Genomic DNA, 20,652 nt, shown 5'->3' with positions numbered 1-20,652 from the left:
CCAGGGGCTGGAGAGCCAAATGTTGTGAAGGCTGGAATGCCAAGTGTCGTGGCAGCTGGCAGGCAGTCATCTTTATTGCAATAAAATCTGGGGCAAGGGATATCCATTCCTCAGCTCGCTGGGAAACAACAGGGTTAATGGTCGAGGCAAGGTGGAGAAATCAGTGAGGAGGTTGGTGGAATCAGCTGGCAGGACCCTGGGTTTTCCTCCCTTGCTTTCAGGGATGTGGCGTCAAAATGAACAGGGGAAGAGTGTGAGATAAAAGCCATGCTTCTGTGGGAGAAAAGAGCCACCTCTCCAAAGGCACAGGCGTGTGCCAGGTACTGATGAAGAGGTCCCATCACTGCAGTGGGAAAATACAGCATGCAGAGTTCCCAAAATTTGCTAAGCTGAGCTGGGTGTGGAGTTGTATCTGCTTAGACAGCAATTTTTGGCCTAAGTGTGGATTCATCCCAGAGACAATATCCCACTCTGAGTGGGCACCCTCCTCTCACCAGTCAGCACAGCCCCTAGGATAAGCCACCTTGGCAAGGAGGTGGCCTCATGCTGTGTTAGGGAAGTAGGGTGACCAGAGTGACAGTGAGCCTGGGCAGGGTCCCATCTAAAAGCTCTCCTGTACCCTCCAGCTTTTTCCCTCCAGCTCTGGCAGGAGGAGCCTTGGCTGGCAGGCCCAGCTTTCCCAGCAGCCAGCCAGAGGTGCGGTGGGACTGGCTCACAGCAGCTCGGCAAGCTGAGGCTTTTTACAGTGACTCATGCCCCAAAAAATCTGGTAAAGCAAAAAAAAAAAATAAAATTAAAAAATAGACGACTCTGTCCTTTGTCAAGTCACGTTGTTGCTCATATGGGGTAGATGCAGGACTGGAGCCAAAGTGGTGGTTCTGGGAGGGTGAGCCATGCCCTCAGGTACCAGTGATTAACTCTGAAACCTACTGATGGCAGGTAAAAGACTGGTGTAAACTAACATCTCTGCTGCTTCCAGAAAGAGCAAGATGAAAATAGAGGAGAAAAACTTTTACAGGACTCTCTGGCAAAGATTGATCTCTTGCTGGAGAGTCTCAGTGAATGTGGGAGCCTCATGGAGCTATTTTTAGCCACTTTTCAAATTGAAGCCGTATGCGCGTTCCCACGTTACATCCCTCCCCTGTCCACAAGCCAGCTCAGCTGTTTTGCACAGCAGGGTGAGAAGCCAGCCTCATGTTTGACTTAAGAGATGCTGGTGATGTTTCATTCTGAGCTGAAGAGTGCAAGGGGGATGCTTGAGAGACTGGGACAGCATCTGCTGAAGTGTGGTCCAGGACCACTGCTGCCTCTTTCCCAGGCTGGCCTGGGAACACTGAAACAAGGAAGGAAAATAGACCTGTTACGTTTAGGCAATGATTTCCAGCTGAAGGATTAGTGTTCACAGGAAAGGGAAATGGAGGACAGGGTTTTATTCAAGCACAGCACAGCAGTTTTCCCTGTCACGTTGCTGGTGGGCAAATTCAAAGGTCCATGAGGTCATGTAGGGGATCTGCAATTAAAGGCAGTTTATTTCTAATCCAATTCAAGTTTGTTCATGCTTGGTTTCTGACTCTGAAAGGACTTTAGTCACTCTCCTGATATGTCCTCAGAGTCCCAGAGACAGAGGTTATAGTACATTGCATGCTTGAGGATGGGAGTGGGGTTTGACCAGTGATCTCTGCAGGAGGTGGGACCATCTCTTGCTCTGTAAGGATCTGTGGTCCCCAAGACAGGTAAGACTGCTCCAGAGCCTGCCTGATGCTGGGAGATGGGTGAGAGAAGTACCTGCAGCCCTCACTGGCAGAATTCACCCTTGAAGCCTGGCTCAGGCAGAGATAGGGGCTCTGATGGGTGGTCTCACCATCAGTAACCTCAGTCCCAAGGTAGGTATCTCGAGATGCTTTGCCAGAGAAGACAGTGTGGAGCTAAGTGGAAATGCAAACTTCCTTCAAAATAACAGGGAAACAGCTCCAAAAACTTCTATCATTCATAAAGAAGTATCCAGGGAATTTTTTCTCCTTTGCCTGTGACTACCAGGCTGGGGATAACCCAACACTGGCATGTGGTCCCTCTGCCAGCACTGTTTGTGCATCAGAGGGATGGATTAGTCTGCTGCCTTCCCAAGTGGGATCTAATGCCCATCAAACCATGGTGTGATGCCTCATCTGTGCCAAGGGCTTTAGGATTAAGATCCCCTCAACCCAAGCAGACCTCACAGAGAGAAAGTCTATGGCTGTGGTGGAGCTCACATGCCCAGCTGAACCCCAGCAGGAGAAGCTGGACTTGATGATCCTTGTGGGTCCCTTTCAACTCCCTGTCATCTATGACCTGTGAGAAAGGAAGAGCAGCATCCAGGAGAAGGCTCTTCAAAGCTGTTTAGATGCTTCATTAATGTCTGAGCAAAGGATTTGCTGAGGGGATTGCAGTGGTACGAGTCCCATAGAGTCTCATGCTGTCCCACCCCTCTCCCCTTGGGGAAGGAGGGAAACCTGCTCCCATGATCTCTTCCAAATATTTATTTTTTTTTATTTGGCATCAGTTTTGTGCATTGCAGCTGACAGGGCTCCTTTGGGGGTCCGTTCTCTCTTACTCTGTCACTTGTGACCTTTTTTAGGCTGGAAGCCAGTAAAAATTAATCTGCCTTCAAAACTAAGAATACCAAGTGCTGCCTTCTCCTCTCAAGCCAGGCATGCTTCCACTCAGACATTGCTCCTAAAGTGTTGTCAGAGGCAGGAGCATCAGTTACCTCCCACCTTGATAAGCACATCTGAGGCCTTCCACCCTTCTCACTAATTGCCCTGGCTGGCACGTGGCCGTCCTGGATTCACAGAGCCCTTAAGCAAGAAGCAAATATTCCCATTCAGCTGCTGACCTCTTGGAGCAGCAGAAAAATGCGGAGGAGCTTCCAAAGCATCACATGGCTGCTTGGAGCAGCAGGCTGTCCTCCAGGCAGGAGCCCTGCGCAGGGAAAGCTGCTTGGCCGGTCAGGAGGCAGGCAGCAGAGCGGCACCGAGCTTTTCAGCTCACACTGAGATTTGCAGGCTGGATTTAATTCCTGTTGGTTGGTACCAGTGCAGTGGGATGGGGGGATTAAGGGAGAGGTTAAGCCCTACTGCATGGACATCAGTGTTGCTGCTCAGAGCACAGTGTGGGGAGAGGGCTGGCTGTCCTTGCAAGGAGCTGTCTTCTCCCTTCAACCAGCCCCCAGGGCTGGTTGTGCAGTTCCTGTGCTGTCCCCAGGGTCAGGCTGAGCTCCAGGAGTTGGTTCAACTAGCTAAGTCAAGCCTAGCACCAAAGCAGCTGGCGTTTTGCTGCTCTCTGAGATCTAACAGCTCAGACATTCATGGCTGATGTACCTTGCCACAGCAAATGAACTCTCTGGGGTATGGGATGTGCTTGAGTGGCTGGAGACATCCCTATGCATGTCGTGTGTGGATGCTTTGAAGCACAAGGCTTAATTTTGAAGCCCAGCAAGGCCATTTTCTTGCAGAGCAGTGGCACCCTGGGGCAGAGAGGACGCCTGAGTCAGCACTTTGCTCCTCAGGCACAGCCTGCACGCAGGGGTTGTCTCAGCTTGTTTTATAGAGCTGTTAAATGAACCTCCCCACTGCCTGGCACTTTCTCACAGGGTGTTTTCTGAGGTTAAGCTGCTTGGAAGAGGCCCTGGCATGACTTTTCAACCACCTGGCATGTGATGTACCTGGTGAGACTTGTCCATTTGACTGGGGATGGTCCTTGGCCTTTGGGGGTATGCTTGAACCCCAGTCCCCAGTGGGGACTGGCCAGGAGGGCTGGCTGGCTCTGCATCCACTCTGGAAGACACAGGCTGGAGCATATAAAGGTTGTTCAGCCAGTTTATGGCATTAGCTGCAGAGCTGGAAAATCCCAAGTCTCGTGATGGGGCCACAGATTTATACTTCCAGCAGACGGGAAAAGTTCACCTGGCTGGAAATTCTGACTGTTCTTGAGATCTCAAAGCCCTGCTGGGATGAGGCCAGTGGAGAGCTGGATAATGAGGGCAGAGCTGAGGACAAAGACTGGCAGGTCACACTGGGTGTATGAAGGGCTGTACAGATGCCCTCGAGGCTGGGGTGGCCAGTCCCTCTTTTTGGGCATGATAGGGCTCTTCTGCCTCTGAGAGTCTGACTGTACAACACCAGTTTCTCAACACTGAAAGTATTGAAAAAGACACAAAGTGAGTTTGAACCTGCTAACCAGGATGAGGAGTCAGAGAGGAGGGGAGCAGAGGGCTGGAGGAGCGTGGAGCACCGACATCCATCCGATGCTCTTGGCAGGCCTGCAGTGAGGTGTGTGTTAAATCACTTCTGACTGGCCTGCCTGGCATTCCCAGGGCCCTGCTCTGTCTGGGAGAGTGGGAAGGGAAGGGCTGCCTGCCAGCATCCCAGTGAGCAGGGCTGTCAGGAGGGAGTGGGATGGGGGTTTAGCTGCAGGTTTGGACAGCAAGGGATGCACTGGGGATCCTGTACAGAGCCAGTGGGTGTTTGTTTTGGTAATAAGGGCCACAACCACAGGATGCCTCTATACTGCAGTGAGCCAGTGTCCCTCCAGCCCCATCCTGCCTCCCACCTCATCCCTAACCTTGTCCTTTCCTCCTGCTGTGCTGTCCTCACTTCCCAGCCCCTCACTGGGAGAGGCTCAGGAGCTGGGGCTAACCCTCCTCTTCTGCCAGGCCTGGATGCTCTTGAGCTCCTCTGGACACACATTTTCCTTGAGCAAACACCCCAGTACCCCCTGATGATCTGGAGGCACCCAGTGCTGGGATGCAGGACCCACTCCTGCTCCTTCCTTTGGATGTGCTGATGCTGCCACTGTGCCCCCTCCAGCTCCCATTGCCAAACCCATGCCCTGAAAATCCCTCTACAAGTGAATCAGGGCTGGAGGGGGGACACGTGTCACCTCTTCCTCTCTCCCACCCTCAGTGCCACTGCAGTGCAGAACAAAACCTGCGTTTGTTTTTGCGGGAACCATTTGGCTTGTACTCAGCAAAGTGCAAAAAAAAAAGAAGGGGAAAAAAAATGGAGGCTCTTTGATAAACTGTGATATGAACTCGGGTAAAATCCAAACAGCTGTGAGTGCTACAAGGGAAGCTTCTGTGTCGGGAGGCAGCGAGCCTGCGAAAATCCACTGCTCTGCCTGCCAGGATGCTCGCTGGCCGCCTGCCCTCCGGCTTTAATGAACTGTGCACTCGCCATCCCCCTCCTCATGCCTCACCGAGAGGAGGAACAGGAGAAAGCTTTTTAGTTTGGGTTTTTTTTGTCCATTTGCAAAGCAGAAAGAGGGACTCCCTGTCACACGAGGCCCCGGCCAGGCACAGGGTGATGGAGCAGGGTGCTGAACATGCCCAGTTCTGCAGAGGTCAGTGGCTTCTCCTCGCTCATCTCCAGCCCATTCCTCTGTGCCTCCTTTTAATTCTCCCTGCTCCCCAAAATCTCCTCTCCCCAGTTTGCCATGTAAAACCCCACGCCTGGAGATCCAGAACAGTGCTACAGTGATGTGGTGGCAAACAGGCTCTGCTTTCCTGCATTCTCCCTCTGCTCCAGACTTGCACTGTGAATGCCCTCCGGGGTCTCCTCAGGCTCCTATGGGATTTGGAAGGAAACCAGCAACCCCACTGTACCTCCAAAAGCCCCCAGCTCTCAAGTTGCCTCTTTTACATTGCACAGTGAGCTCCACAAGCCCACAGGAGCATGTGTTTATTGAGGTTTTAATTCACTGAGGCTCTGGGACATCATTCTGGACTCCCTGATACCCTCCCAGCCCCATGAAGCAGGAGCCAGAGGAGGGAAAACCCAGTTTCCACCAGAGTAGAGGTTGTCTCTGGAGTCACAATGCCCCAGCAGTCAGCAACAGCATGACCTTCACAAGGGAGGAGCCTGGTTGCCCTGTCAAAGGATTATCCCTGCTGGGAGAGCAGGAGCTGGGTCAGCCCTGGCCACCTCCCTACTGGGGCTGTACCCCCAGGGAAGGACAGGAGATGCCTCCACAGAGCTGCAGGGGCTGGATGAGCTGGGGTGCACCAGGTCCTGGAAATGAGTTTGCTGTGCTAACCCAGCAAAGCTGCTCCAGGAGCAGCCGTACTTGGAGTTGCTTGGAAGGGTTTGATGGGTTTTCCTGTAGAAAAATGGGAACCACATGTGAGCAGCAGTGGGCTGGGACTAATTTGGGTCAGTGAGAGGGTGGAGGGGAGGAAGGGGAAATGTGCATAGGAGAGGAAAACCCTCACAAAATATCCAAGTTCCTTCAAAGGGCAGGTCCCCAGGTAGGGATATCTGCTTCCTCCCAGCACTTTCCCTAGGATCACAGCAGGAATGCTGTGGAAAAGCTGGCTGTGGAAGGAGGGAGCAGGGAGAAGGCAAACTGGACAGTGGGGAGAGGAGCCCACAGCTTCCCTCCTTGCTGACTGTCATGTTCTGCAGAGCAGGGATTCAGCACAAGCAGCTTCCAAAGTCTCCCAAATTTTCTTTGCCTGGCTGATGGGGTGACGACCCTCATCATGGGGAAGCAGCTTAACCTGTCTGATTCTGCTGGCTGGGCTCGGGTCTTCTGATGGTGCTTCCTTTTCTGGCTCTGCAGCTGTGACAACTTGGTTTATTCATCTCTGTGAAGGGAAGAGCCAGGACAGGAAATCAGGCTGAGTAACAGTGTTTTCCCCCACCTGTCTTCCAAGGGATCTTGCTCAGTTATCCCCTGGCACAGGGCACACTCAGTTAAATCTGAGCTCACCTCAGCCAGTGGGTCCAGCTGGGCACTGCTCCCAAGATGGGATGTCCTCAGATAAGATATCTCTGGATGGGACATCTTTAACCACCCACTGAAAGCATTGAGCTGTGCAAAAGCCACCTTGGTTGGAGTTCCTGCCATTCAGTGCTCCTTCCCTTCATGCATGAGCTGCTCCTCGTGTTCAGGCGCACCTGGAGCTGGTCCCCTCAAAGCACTGGGTGCTCTCTTATGGTCCTGGCAGGGCAGGGAGCATCCATCTGCTCTCCCCTCATGCATCTATGGGCCTTGGAGGGTTTGAGGAAGAAGGCTGCTCAGACTGTATCCCTTTTTGGGATCCTTCCAGGGATCCTGGCTCAGAAGGCAGGGCAGGCTTTGGGATCCAGTGCAATGCTGAGAGGCAGCGGGCACAGAGGCAAGCCTGGCACTAAAGCTGAAATAGCACCTGGGGTGTCTAAACCATGGCATAAATGGGGTATTTTTTCAGCTGACACTTGAGTAGGAAGTGCAACAGGGCTCACTGAGTTGTGGGCACCTCCTTCCCTGAGCTCCAGGATGTGCTTGAGTTGTTGGCAGAAGAGACGAGGCAGCTTCACCTCTCACCCCTGGGTGTGCTTATCCCTGAGCCATGGGACACTGCCACCTCTTCCCAGCCCCTCTTTTCCTTCCTTCTGGAAAGCTTCACTCACAAACACAGAGTGTATTCCTGCCATAGTCTATCCCTCTGCTTTCTGAGGTCTAGAGATAGCCAGCAGGACCATTTTCCCTCAAATTTGCCTTCCCTACATGGTCATCCAAAGGCTCATCCATCTCTAGGACAGCAGCCTGCTCCTTGGCCATGCTTTTAGGAGCAAAAGCTCTTTTATTTCTTCAACTTAAAGCAAAGTGATGGGAAAGGGTGAGCACAGCTCCCATCTGTGTACAAACTGCGTGCCCTGAACAGGATCAGTCTCTCCCAGCTCCTGTTGCCACAGCTTTGCACCCGCTCCTTTAACCTATTTTATTTGCAGTGATGAGAAATTATAGGGGGAGAAATAAGGCGCTTGTCAGTTTTCTTGAAAATTAGGCCACAGCTGTCAGCCTGAAAGGGAAGCGGACGTCTCGAAGGAAGGAGCTGCTGCTGCTGCTGCTGCTGCTGCTGTACGGTTCTCCCCCACTCCCAAGCCAGCCCCTACCCTTCCTCCCCTTCCCAACAGAGCTTGCCTGAAAATATCAGTGCCCGGCGTCAGTGCCCCTCTGGGAACAGGTTCTGGAGGGCTCACTTGAACATGAGTTGTTTCTCTCAGCTGTGGTGGTGGCTGGAGCCAGGCACGTGCTCTAATGCTGCTGCTGGTGCCTCCTGCCTGGTGCTTGAAGCCCCAAGAGCCCAGGGCAAGACTTGCATTTGCCATCCATTTTGCCATCGAGTCACTGGCAAGTTTAAAAGTTGGAAAATAAGTGCTTTGGGCAGGTAATTTTTTGCTTTCCTGGAGAGTTTGGAAGGGGAGATTTGCCTGTTTTTCAAGTGAGCCTTTTGTAGATGCTCAGATGTTCCTACAGGATTTTGTAAGCTTTGTAGGTCATCAGTGACTCATCAGTGCAGGTGCTCAAGGCCAGGTTGGATGGGGCTTGGAGCAATCTGGTCTAGTAAAAGGCATCCCTACCCATGGCAGGGGGGTTGAAATGAGATAGTTTTTAAGGTCCCTTCCAAGCCAAACCATTCCACAATTCTATGGGCAGAATAGCTTTATCCATAATTCACTATAAAGTTTCCTCAAGGAAAGTCCTGGCACACCAGTCCAAGCTTGAGCAGCTGGAGACTGGTACTGGTTGTCTGTGTGGTGGGCTTTATCTTGGAGGAGCTGGCACATTCATCTGTGTTATGCTAAAAGTTGGGCCATACCTTGGGCTGAGTGGACTATCAGGTTTCCAAATTTAGTTGTATTTTAGCTTCTGGCCCATTCCAAAGGGTATTACTCTTCTTTCTCCTTGCTACAGCCCTGTTTCCCTCTCCTGTTTGGTACAGAGCTGCAGGTATCTCACTGATCATAAAAATATCCAGAGGTGTTGGATATCTGCTTGGAGAACTCAAGGTGATCTCATTGAAGGGCACTGCTCTCCAGCCATGTCCAAGGTGGGAACAAGGCTGGATTCATCATGAGAGGGCACATCAAGGTGCACGTGCCCAGCTTCAGGCTGGACTGTCAGCTTTAGTGTGCAGCAGGGCAGCCATCCTGCCAGGCAGGACAGGACCTCCCACAGCCTGATGTCCAGGGGGAGCACCAGGAGGAGCAGAAGCCACGGGCTGAGGCTCTGCAGGATCAAGATGCTGTTTCACCAGCTGAAGCTGGCCTGAAACACTGATGTACATTTGTGCTGTGTTCTCCCAGGCATCCGTCCTGGTTGCTGTGGGGATCCCCAGGGATCCCTGGGGAGCGCCTTTGGCTGAGGCAGCCAGGCCAGCGCTGAGCTGGCACCGCGGTTGTCACTGACAGCTGCTGCCAGGCAGACGCTCCGTGGGAGGCTTTTCTTGTTTGCACTGAAACACTCTGCACCTTTCCCTTTTCAAGCAAAGGCATCGCAGGGCTTGTCTCCTCCGGCTTTCCCAGATCCACACATCCCCTCCCAGAATCCACACATCTCCTTCCCAGATCCACACATCTCCTCCCAGGATATGTACATCTCTGGTCTGCAGCTTTCACTAGTTTCCCTGGGGAGCTTGATAACCATTGCAAGAAACCAAAGCTGATGAGGGTCCTTCTCCTCCCCAGACCTGCCTCCTGGACAGAAGGAGCTCCCCTGCTCCTAAACCTCACAAACCCTTCAAAATCCTTTACATAAAATGCTATGAATTTTGTAAAGCAGGAGCTGCTGGGGTTGCTATGGTTTCCCTTGCCCAGAGGAGCAGCTCTGGAGCCTGGATTCAGGAAAGGGGGGGATTAAAATGGAGGACTGGGATTTTCTTTGCTGATATGGAGGGAAAGGATGGGACAATGACATCCTCCTGCCTTCCCCACTTGCTCTCTTCTCCCCTTCACATCCTAATTTTATCCATGCTTTCTCTGCAAATTCCTAAAGGATCCCAGCTGCTGGGCCAGGCTGGGGATGTTGCTTTTGCTGGCAGGAGAATTTCAGGGGGATGGGGAGGGGCAGTGGGTATCCCAGAGGCTGTGGATTTCCTGGTTAGGTGGGTTAAGCCAGGGCATCTGTTGGAGAGCCTGGGGTGTGGAGGAAGGGTGGGGGATAGCCTTTGGGAGGAGAGAGGAAGGGAGCAGAGGAAGAAGAGGGTTGGGAGGAAGTATGGAGGGGCTCTGCCCTCCTCACAGCTGTGGAAGTTTTTTTGAGACCCATGAGCAGAAAAGTGGAGCAGAACCCCTCAGAGCATCACTCCCAGGCCTCAGCCAGCTCCTTCCACAGCTCAGGCTCTGTCCCAGTTGCTGGAAATGGGACGAGACACGATCCTCTCCCTGCTGGGGCCCCGTGTCTATTAGCCCAGAGCTAATAAAGCGAATCACTGGTGCTTAATGAAGAAGCACCTGCTTAATTGAACACAGCAGGATGGTGCTCAGCATGGCCAGGCAATGGGATGGGACCAGTGTTTCCCTCCAGGCGCCCCACAGATCCCACAGGAGGAGACAGTTCTGCAGTGAGACTGGATCTCATCTTAATTTTTTTAGATTTTAGGGAAAAATAAACGTTCACCTTCTTCAAGCAAGCACTGGTCTGGCCTGAGCCTCTGCCACCCTGTTCCTGCATGGTGGCCTGGGGCAGGAGACGGGGCTGAAGTGGTTAAAGGGACGAGCGGGCAGGATGGGAACTCTGACAGCTCCCTGAAATGATGATGTTTAGATTAGCCGGTTTCCAGGCATCGAGTTGTCAAAGCAAGAGGGCTGGGAGGGACGCCGGGGCTTGTCCTTAATTGGAGATGTGGCTCTAAAGCCACCCCATCTTGCCAACATCCTCTGGGCTCCAGCACGCTGCCCTGCAGCAGCTCCCTGCCCCTGCACGATCCCTGTTCTGCTTGTTCCCATTGCTCATCCCACCCCACCAACCATTTGTGTGATGAGAATTCATTGTGATTGACATTGCTGTGCTGGCAGTTTGGTGGCTGCTACATCAGAGACACAGGGGGACCCTAGGGTGGCATGGGCACGCAAAGCTTGTGGTGACCTCTGTGGCTCTTCCCCTGGCCAGCCTCGTGTTGTCAAGGAGTCCTTTAGGCAAGGGGATGGGCAGGGTCCTGTGACTGCAGCAGGGGCTGGAGGTGACCTGCTGGGTCCCTTGGGAGCCCCACAGTGGCTCAAGGTGTCCCCAAGGCATCGTCACGCTGCAGGTGGATGCTGCCTCCCATCTGCCTGCAGCCACATTCCTTGGCTGCATAGGAAAGGCTTGAATAACCCTTTTAATTTGAGGAGTTAAATTTTAATGGCCTGGATAGCACATTTCATTATCGCCATGTGCCTGCACTGCCAGCTGTGTAACATAACCAGCGTGTGCCACGATGCTCTGCGGCTCCTGCCTCCCTGGGGACACTTCCTGCCCTCTTCTTCCATGCCAGGACATCCTTGGGGACTCTCTGGGTCCCCATGAGCAAGGGGATGCACATCAGCCACAGGGATGCAGGGAAAGCTCCAGGGAGAGACATCTTGCTGGAATGATGCTTCAGGGGGATTAGCCAGTTCCTTTCGTCATCACATCATGTATGTATGGGGACACATATATATTTAAGGGGTGTGTGTATGTATATATATATATACAGATATTTATGGGATGTATATATCCAGGATATATTTATGGTGTGTACATATAAGGGGTATGGCTCCCACTTTGCCTCCCCTCTGCCCTATTCCCTTCCACAGCCACTCCACTGACATCTCAATTGAAGCCACCTGTCCTCTGTTCAGCCCCTTTCCCTGCCTCCTCCCAGCCAGCCTGGCGTTCCCCTCATGCCATCAAAGCCTCCTGGGGAATGGGCTCCTGGGGACCCTCCCACCCCACCAACAGCCGCCTGGTGCTGGCAGTTGGGCTCAGCTGCTGGCTGCTGTCACGGAGGCCAGCAGCTGCAGGACCAGCCAGTTGTCCCCTCCTCTGGGGACTGCTTTTGGGATATGCCGACCAAGGGGCTTCATGGAGGGGAATGTGAGGTCTCTGCCACTGCCATAGGAGGATGCTGTGCACTGGCAAACTCATTCTGCTGGGGGATCCCAGAGAACCTGAGGACAGCTGGAGGGACTGGTGCCCAAGCAGGACAGCATCCCTCTGAGGTGACACGGCTCTGAAGCAGAGGGACAGTGTCCACACAGCTCCTTCTTTAACACCCTGACAGTTTCGAGTTCCCCAGTGCCACTGAAAGGAGGGGGGAGAATCCCAACCCTGCCCCACTAATCAAAAACAGACCTGAAATTAGAAAGCAGCTCTCATTCAGCCCTCTGCTCACTGCGAGCATGGCGTTCACCAGCCAAATGGCAGAGCTCCTTGTGGAAAGCAAGAGCCTTCCCCAGAGGACCAGTGGAGGGGGAACCTGAAAGGCATTCTTTTTGTCATGGGGGAGCTTTGGAGGTTACTGAGTTGCCCTCAGTGCTCCCTGGCACTGTTTTTCTTGTTTAAGCTCTTGCTATAGTCTTCTTGCCTGGAAGGTGTGAAACACTGGCTCCTCACTAGCCATGAGCATTGCAGCCAGTCCCAGCTGTACTGGTGCACCAACCACTTGACTGTTGAGACTAAACTATCCCAGTGTTTGTCCTTGGAGAACCCATCCCTTCTTTGGGCACATTAAACCATCCCACTTCATGGTTCAAGTGCCCAGCACGGCTGCTGGAGAAAGCTTGGCAAGGCTGGGGCATCCAGTTATCCCCCCTTGCTGGAGAAGGGTAGCATGGAGCCACTTTCTGGGCTGGGCTTGGTCCTGCTTTGCTGCAGCTGGCAGTGACTGGCTCCTGCTTGCAACGCTGAGCTATTGATTTGCTTTTGGCTCCATCAGGCTGGACTAAAAACCTCTGCCTTCCCCTTTCCTCCCTCCATGCCTCACTTTCCCACCGCTCTCCCTCCTCCAGCCAGCCTGTGTCCAAGCGGCGAGAAATCAGGGAAGCGTTTTCATCCCCATGAATGCAGCCGGTTACGTAAGAATAATTGGGATAAATGAGCTTATTTATCACAGCCCGTTCCATTTTAGCGGGGTCCAGGGCGATCGCTGGGCTGGGTTACATAAAATCCCGCACAGAGCATCTCATTGTCCAGCAGCAGCCACGCGGGATGCGGGAGCTGCCCGTGGAGAGCAGCCAGGCCTGGGTGAGGAGGGGAGGGATTATTTGGCAGAATGAAGAGGCGGGAGGAAGATGGGGGGTTTCTTCCTCTGCGTATTGAGGGAAGATCTGTTTCTTCATTCTCCTCCTGTGTACCTAAACCACCAGGCTTTAGGGTATGGTCTTTGGAGTCTGACTGTCGCCAAATAGTCTTCCTCTGGTCTGTCCTCACAGGAGCAGGGGCTGGAAACTCACATCCTTCCTCCTCCTCACCCCAGCAGGTGAAAACATGACTTCCAGGCAGGGGACATTCAGGTGTACCTCCTACCTCCAAGCCAAAGGAGGTAGTTAGTGAACACCTCCCACCCAGCAACCCAAGTAATTGATCCTTGTTTTGCCTCTTAATCCTCTCAGAGATGCCTTCAGGGCGAAATCTGATTCCAGCTAAAATTATCTGGTGGGGAACTGTGTTTGGTAGGAGCTGGGGGAAGGCAGAGGTACTCTGGGGAAAGGCAGAGGTGCTCTGGGGATGCCTTGCTGCCAAGGCTCCCTGTCAGCCTATGGGGAAATGTGGTGAGCCAAGGAGTATCCCAGTTTCAGGAGATGCTGGGGAGCTAGGTGGGCTTCCCTGTATCACTCCAGTCCCCACACTGGAGATCTGAGCTAGTGCTGGGCAGCATTTCAGGTGTCCTCAGACAAACTGCCCAGGAAGGCAAGAGCCTGGAGAAAAACAGGAAATACCCAAATCCAAACAAATGTGGGAGAAAAAAAAATCTGATGGTTTTATTTTTTTGTTTCTGGACTAAAAAAATGTTGAAAATCTTGGGAATGCCTCAAGGTTTGTTAAGCAGGACATTCCTGCTGTGACCCAGCCAGGCAGATCAGCGTAGGCCGCAGTGGCAGTTACACTGTTTTGGGGAAAGCACTGCTGGCAGGATATCCAGTGGAACAGAGACATCTTCCAGCTTCACCAGCTCCATCTCCGGAGCCACTCAGCACCGGATCTCGTGGCAGCTGGAGCATGGAGGAGTTCAAAGAGCAGCCTCTGGCTCCAGGACTGCCTGGTTGCACAATACCAGGAGGAATTGCTGCGCCCCACTGGCTGCACTCAGTGGGATGTTCCCCAGTGTCAGTGGGATACTGGTCTGACTAGACCATCACATGCCATCTGCAGTGGTGCTGCTGCACACTCACTACGCTGGTCAGGCTGGAAAGTGACAGTGAAACCTCCTGAGGGGGGTGTCATGCAAAGGCTTGAGGTGGCACTAGCCATAGTAGTGGGTGCCAGCAAGGTCCCAAAGCAATATGACCAGGGGCATGCCTTAGCCCAGCTATGGTTTTTTGTTGTTGTCCTGGTGTAAATAACTGCATCCTCCGAATGCAAAGCTTGGTATTGCCCCTTCTGGTGCCACCACACTCACCCAACCTTTGGTGCACCCAGATGTCCTCCCTGGTCCTCTCTGGAGAAGAGGGCTCACATCAGAGTCTCGATTGTGCTCATTAACCATCCTTCCCCCTGGTTTCTCTCCTCTGTGATACACAGGCAGCTTTGTCTACTTCTGAATGCAGAGAACATCTTCCACTCCATGGCAGACATACTGCTTAGGGAGGAGGATCTCAAATTCGCCTCTACCATGGTCCACACCCTCAATACCATCCTGCTGACGTCCTCCGAGCTCTTCCAGCTGAGAAACCAACTGAAAGACCTGAAGACCCCGGTATGAGCAGCAGGAGCAGGCTTAGCAGCTGGAGAGACATAATGGGGGTGGTGGGGACCTGGCAGCCACCTGGGAGTGTGTCTTGCTGCTCAGTCCCTGCCTGGTGGGTCCCAGGGTTGGAGCTTGGGCAGCCTATTATTTATCCACCCTTCAGGAGCTGAAGATGGGCTTGGAGGATCTGCCCACCTCTTGCTTTTCTCCCTGGAATGGGAATGGGTTTACTGAGCCCTCAAGCAGCTGCTGCCTCCCTCTGTCTGCCCCCCCAAGGGCTGTGGGACAGGTGACAGCAGGAGGAGAGTCCTGCAGTCCCCTCAACTGTCCCTCACAGGAGCATGCCCACAGGATTTGCTGAGCAGCTGCCACCAGCACCAGTGACATACAAGGAAGGAGAGAAGGAAGAATTATACTCCTCCTTCTCCTGCTGAAAACCAGTGATGCAGGGGTGTCCCCTTGGGTGGGACAGCATTGTCCTCCAGCCCCTCATTCTGTGGTGGACTCAGCAGCCCTGAGTGCCCCCTCATCATGCTGTCACTCCAAAGCCCACCTGGTGTCCATCTCTTGATGCTGAGGCTCATGCCAGTGCCAGGTGGACTTGGTGGGTCCAGAAATATCCCTTTGTGTTTTAGTGGCATTTGCCAGCCTGGCAGGTTGGTGTTGGGTTCCTGGGGCCATGCCATGTCTGTGCCCCCAGTGTGACCAAACCCCAATGGTTCTCTCTTTCCCCAGGAAAGCCGTAACCTCTTCTGCTGCCTGTACCGGTCCTGGTGTCACAACCCTGTGACCACCGTGTCCCTCTGCTTCCTTACCCAGAACTATAAGCATGCCTACGACCTCATCCAGAAATTGTATCCTTTGGGGATTTTCTGCCAGGGTGGGGCCTGAGCTGGCCCTTAGTCCCTCTGTGGCAACCAAAGTCACCCTGCAGGCCAGCCCAGCCTCCTGCCTGCAGCCCATCATTACTGGGGCAGGGCAGCCTGTGCTGGGTGTGTGCCAGCTCCCTTCCCCTGGTGTCATCCCTTTTTTTGTGGTGAAAAGAGAGGAAGGCGTGCACTGACTGAGCCTTGACCTTCCCCTGCCCAGGAGGGGAGGCTCCTCAACATCCTCTTCCTCCCAGGAAGATGAAGACTTTGGCCTCCTGGCCTGGTGAGGAGCAGGCAGTGCCCAGCACGGCACAATCCCCGGTGAGCTCACCATCTGTCTGCTGCAGAATGATTATTTTCATGTGCCAGCAAACCCCAAGCCTCTCTGAGTAGTTTTCCAAACGAAGAAGCTCAATAACACGCTCAAGTTCCCTTCCCAGTACACACCAGCGTTCCTTCTGGGAACCATCCCTGTGGGGCAGAAGGGTAAAAGTAAGCATCCTCCCCTGAACACTCATCCTGCCTGCTCTCAGCTTCTTGGGCAGCCTGCCTCTTCCCCTATACCTGCCCGCTCGTCTGTCTCCCTCCATCATCCCTTGGCCACCCTACAGACCTTTCAGCCCTGCCTGCATGCAAGCCCTGCCTGTTCCCTGCCCGCTCACATCCCACAGGAGCTGTGGATGCAGGGAGGCTTTGGCAAAGCCATGATCTGCACCAGGCATCGCCCTTGTGAGCCATCTGCTGCTGCCCGACCACCTTTTCCCAAGGTACCATCCTTAACAGCCACGTCCAGCGGGGATCTGGAGGTCACCGTGGATTTCCTCACTGAGGTGGACAAGCTGGTGCAGCTGATCGAGTGCCCCATATTCACATGTAAGGAGGAGACCCCGGGTGGGTTCTCCCCTCCCCGTGCCTCCATCGCAGGCGGCAGCCGCCGCACGAGTAAATAGAGCAGAAGTTATGAGACTTCTTGCCGGGAGGTTTGCCCAGCGCTGGAGCTGCCCACGGGAACAGGGCACGCTGGCAGCATGGGGGGGCAGTGTTGCCCCCCAGATATAGGTTAAGGGAGTGAGCAGCACTGGCAGCAACAAAAGGAATGGAGGAAGGGATGGAGGGGGCCTGGATCACACTGAGCATCTCCAGGGGTGCACGAGGAGGGCGTCAGATGGGGGAACCCTCTGTGCCACCCTCTCTGGGTGCTGCTGGGGCCCTTAGCAAGAAAAAGGGTTTTTCTAGAAATGAAGAGTTAAGCTCTAAGACAATCTGATGTTTTCTCCAGCATCCAGCAATGTGGGTCTCCCACTGGGTAATGCAGCAGTGGCTGACCAGGAGCTCAGGGGTGTGACACTGGGAGCCAGGATGGTGGCACGGGATGTGGCAGGGTGACCTGTGGTTATGGGAGGATTTCTCATTATGTCAGTTTGCTGCCTCTGGGCTTCTCATTGAAGGTACAGCAGGGCACTGAGGTTGTTGGGAAATTCCTGGAAAGGACTTCATGGACCACCTGTATAGGTCCAGGGTGATACTGGGGAATATTTAAGGGAAGGGCTCTAGAGCAGCTGGGCAGTAGAGACTCTCATTCATGCTCCCTCCTGTAGACCCTGTCCCATATCCCAGGATGACTGTCCCAATGTGTGCGGCACCCACGTGTCTGTGGTGGTTTTGCATGCCCCAAAATTATTCATTGATGGTTCCCCAGCCCACTCACCTTAGTCTACACATCTCAGGGTAGGGGATAGACATGGTGATGGCATCCCTGGTGATGGCTCCTTTCACTGGGAGACACCAGCAGTACAGGTGACTACCAGGAGGTGAGATGCTGAGACACAGACCTTGCCCCATCTCCTGGGCTGTCCCTTCAGCTGTATTTAGGGCTCCAGAGGACTCTTCTGCCATGAGCACATCGAGGGATGGAGTCAGAGGGGGGTTTTGCCTCTGCTGAGCAGAACTGAGGCCCAGCACATGTAACCCTCAGAACCAAGCAGAGGGGATTCCTTCTGCTCCAGAGAGTCCCCAGGAGGGTGTCACCCAGCCCTCTGGATGTAATGCTCCAGGGTGGGTATTTCTGCTAAATCTGGAGAAGCTGAGAGCAATCCTATGTTTCGTGTGTGTTCTCAGGCAGACAGCATGGACAGCCTCAGGGGTGAGTGGTATCAGGAGTGGCAGACTGGGGAGCCAGTTACCCCCAGGGGGCTGTGTCAAGGAGAGGGACTTTGGGGCACCATGGGACACCAAGATGGATGGGTTAATGACGGGGAGGGGGGTGCCATCAAGTGCCCCTTGGGTTGGCTGGCAGAGGCTTAGGCTATCAGAGGGGGTGGGAGGAACCTGCTATTGCAGCTGGAGATTAAATGCATTTCCCTGCCTTCCCATCCTCTTCTGTCCTCCAGATCTCCGCCTGCAGCTGCTGGATGTGAAGAACAACCCCTACCTGATCAAGGCTCTCTATGGCCTGCTGATGCTGCTGCCCCAGAGCAGCGCCTTCCAGCTCCTCTCCCATCGCCTCCAGTGCGTGCCCAACCCAGAGCTCATGCAGACCACGTAAGTGCTGGGGGGATGGACCAGCATCAGCATCGGGGCTGGATCAGCTGTTCCCCACAGCTGAGCATCCCTGCCATTCCAGGCTCAGCCCCCATCCCGGGCTCAGCCCCATGCTCTGGCTTTCACCCCCCAGCTCCGCTGCGGCCGTGGCTGCTCCTTGTCCCCACGGCCGGGAGTGTTGGCCAGGGGGGTTTTTTGTGTCTATATTTGGTAACCCTGGGAGGGCTGTGCCTCATCCACAGGCATTTGGCATCCGGGATGGAAAATTTCACTTGTGGGGTCGCTATGGAAACGAGCAGAGCTGGGAAGGAGGTTTATGGAGAAAGACTCCAGCAGCTGGGGGGGGGCTCCCAAAGCATCCCCCCTGCAGCCTGGACAGCCTTCACAGCACCCAAAAGGGGCCTGGCACCCTGCTAATGCCTCCGGATGGCTGCTCCATTCCCACTCCTGGCCTTAGGGGATGCGTGAGATGTGCAAGGGTGGCATCTCCCTGGGGACCAGCTGAGATCCTCATGCTCCCTGCCCAGGGGTGCTGCCAGTGGGATTTGCTTTCCAACCCTTAGCTAATGAGTAGTGGGGGGGCTTGATGATAAAGCTGGCTCTGCCTTGGCGCAGCCCTGGGAACAAAAAGAGCTCCCAAGATGGGCAGGTTTCTGAATTAACCCCCTGCTGCTGTTGTCGCTCCTTGGCTTTTAACTGCTTCCCTGGGATGGCTTTTATCCCTCATGGCCTCCGGCACTGAGCTCCTACCCACAACCCAGCACTGATATTTAATTGGGGGGGCGGAGAGGGGGCTGCATGTGCTTCCCCCTCCTTTTTTCTCCCCACTAACCCTGGCAGTGGGGGTTTTTCGAGCTGTCAGACAGCCTGAGCATCTGATTAACTCTGACCTACATTCCTTCAAACACCGAAGCCGGCTTTCATAACCGGCCAGTCCCAGCTGCCCCCTCCCCAGGGACATACCAGGGCCACCAGAGCTGCCTGCCATCTTCCCATGGGCATCCTGTGGCTGGTGTCTGCTCCTTCCTTGCATGAGGACAGCACAGGGATGAGTATCCATGGCTGGAACCCTAGGGAGCTTGCATTTGGAGCCATGGGTGCTTATCCCTGAGGACTGTCCCTGCTGCCACTGGATGTTTTTTGCTTGCTTAAAGAAGCAGACATGGAAACTGAGGCATCCTTATCTCACTGGTTTTGACTGCAGTGGGTTGGGATAGAGAGGAGTATGTGTCAAAGGAATTAAACCTCCCATGTGGGACCAAGATGCAGATGTCCCTTGTCCCCTCCTTGTCCCAGGACCTCTTGGGCTCTATATCTCTTACCTTTAGAGGAAGAAAATATATCTTTGGGGGTATTTTATGAGGCACCAACATGACTAGGATTTGCTGAGCTCAGCTTCTTCAGGACAAGCTTTTGGTGCTGCCAGTGCTGAATGCTCACAGCACCAAACATCCCCATCCCCTTCGCACCCTCTCTCTTCCCACCCTGCAGGGACAACACCAAGCCCAGCACCAGTTTCAAGAGAACAGCAGCCTCCAACATCGACTACACAGAGCTGCTGCAGCACTTTGAGAAGGTCCAAAACAAGCACCTGGAAGCAAGACACCAGCGAGCCGGGCGGGCAGAGCAGCTGGACCGGCGGGTGGTTCTCTGAGCACCCCGGCGGCCACCGCGGGTGTGCACAGCTGCTGGGGCAGGGACCAGGGGACACAGACCAGGGGACACAGACCAGGGAACAGGCACACCGGTTGCTGGCCACCGGAGGATCTGGTGGGTTTAATGGAGATGGGCGAGAGCTCAACACAGGGCTGGTTTTCCCCCCCACTGAGGGGGGACCCTCAGGCTGTGCCCAGCTTTTCCTGTGGGTGCCGGGGGGACATGGGGAAGGGTTGCCTGAGGAGAAGGCCGGGGTAAAGCACCTCATCTTCCCTTGCAGTGGGGCAAGGGAACTCCCCTTTGCTTTGCTAATGCCTTCCCCGTGACTGTCAGCTGAGCACCCAGCCTGCTGCCAGCAGCACCGGAGGAGGGGAAGGGAAAACGGGAGCAACCCCTGGCCTTGCGCCCTGGAAAACAAGCACCGGGGCCGCCAGCCACCTCTCACCACCCTGACTTCCACCCTCTGGTTCCAAGGCCCTGCTGGAGGTGGCATCTCACTCGGGGAGACACTCCTGTGCCTGACATTTGGCCCCCTCCCTGCATTCACACATCCTCTCTGAGTCCCCAGCTCTTGGCAGGGACAACTGCACAGCTTCAACTCCCAGCCAGCACCAGGGGACATGGGGAGTAGTGGACCTAACCCCAGACTCCATTCCTTGTTCCTTCATTAAGTTCCCCATGATAAAATAAACAAGCAATGCAGAACAGCCCATTCCTTGTTGCTGGGCTTCCCATCTTAGTTTTGTTCCCAAGTGGAGCCAAAAACACAGCAAGGGCAGGGGATGGCACGGAGCGTCTTGCTTGACCCTGTGCCCTGGGCTGGCCCAGCCCTGCCACGTTGGCTTGCCAGCAAGCAGAACTTCTCCGCCTGCTCTTCTTCCCAGCAGGAAAAAAACGCCACTGAAATTCTTCCAGGCC

The 20,652-nt window shown here is 54.2% G+C and overlaps 1 protein-coding gene across 1 annotated transcript in view; it reads left to right on the top strand.

Annotated features, from left to right (window-relative positions):
• VAC14 (VAC14 component of PIKFYVE complex) overlaps positions 1-20,446 on the top strand; it is a 59,556-nt gene extending 39,110 nt beyond the window's left edge. Inside the window, exons 15-19 of the mRNA XM_071440551.1 lie at positions 14,503-14,677; positions 15,404-15,522; positions 16,331-16,410; positions 17,928-18,078; positions 19,570-20,446. Coding sequence (XP_071296652.1) covers positions 14,503-14,677; positions 15,404-15,522; positions 16,331-16,410; positions 17,928-18,078; positions 19,570-19,732 — 688 coding nt within the window. The 3' untranslated portion in view covers positions 19,733-20,446. The remainder of the gene's footprint in view (positions 1-14,502; positions 14,678-15,403; positions 15,523-16,330; positions 16,411-17,927; positions 18,079-19,569) is intronic.
• The last annotated feature ends 206 nt before the right edge of the window (positions 20,447-20,652 follow it).

The sequence above is a fragment of the Agelaius tricolor genome, unplaced genomic scaffold (assembly GCF_023055355.1).
Source record: "Agelaius tricolor isolate 1412-34295 unplaced genomic scaffold, bAgeTri1.0.p SCAF_15, whole genome shotgun sequence".
NCBI classification, from domain to species: domain Eukaryota; kingdom Metazoa; phylum Chordata; class Aves; order Passeriformes; family Icteridae; genus Agelaius; species Agelaius tricolor.
Note: the sequence above shows the minus strand (reverse complement) of the source record. Positions and strands in the feature narration are given on the sequence as shown.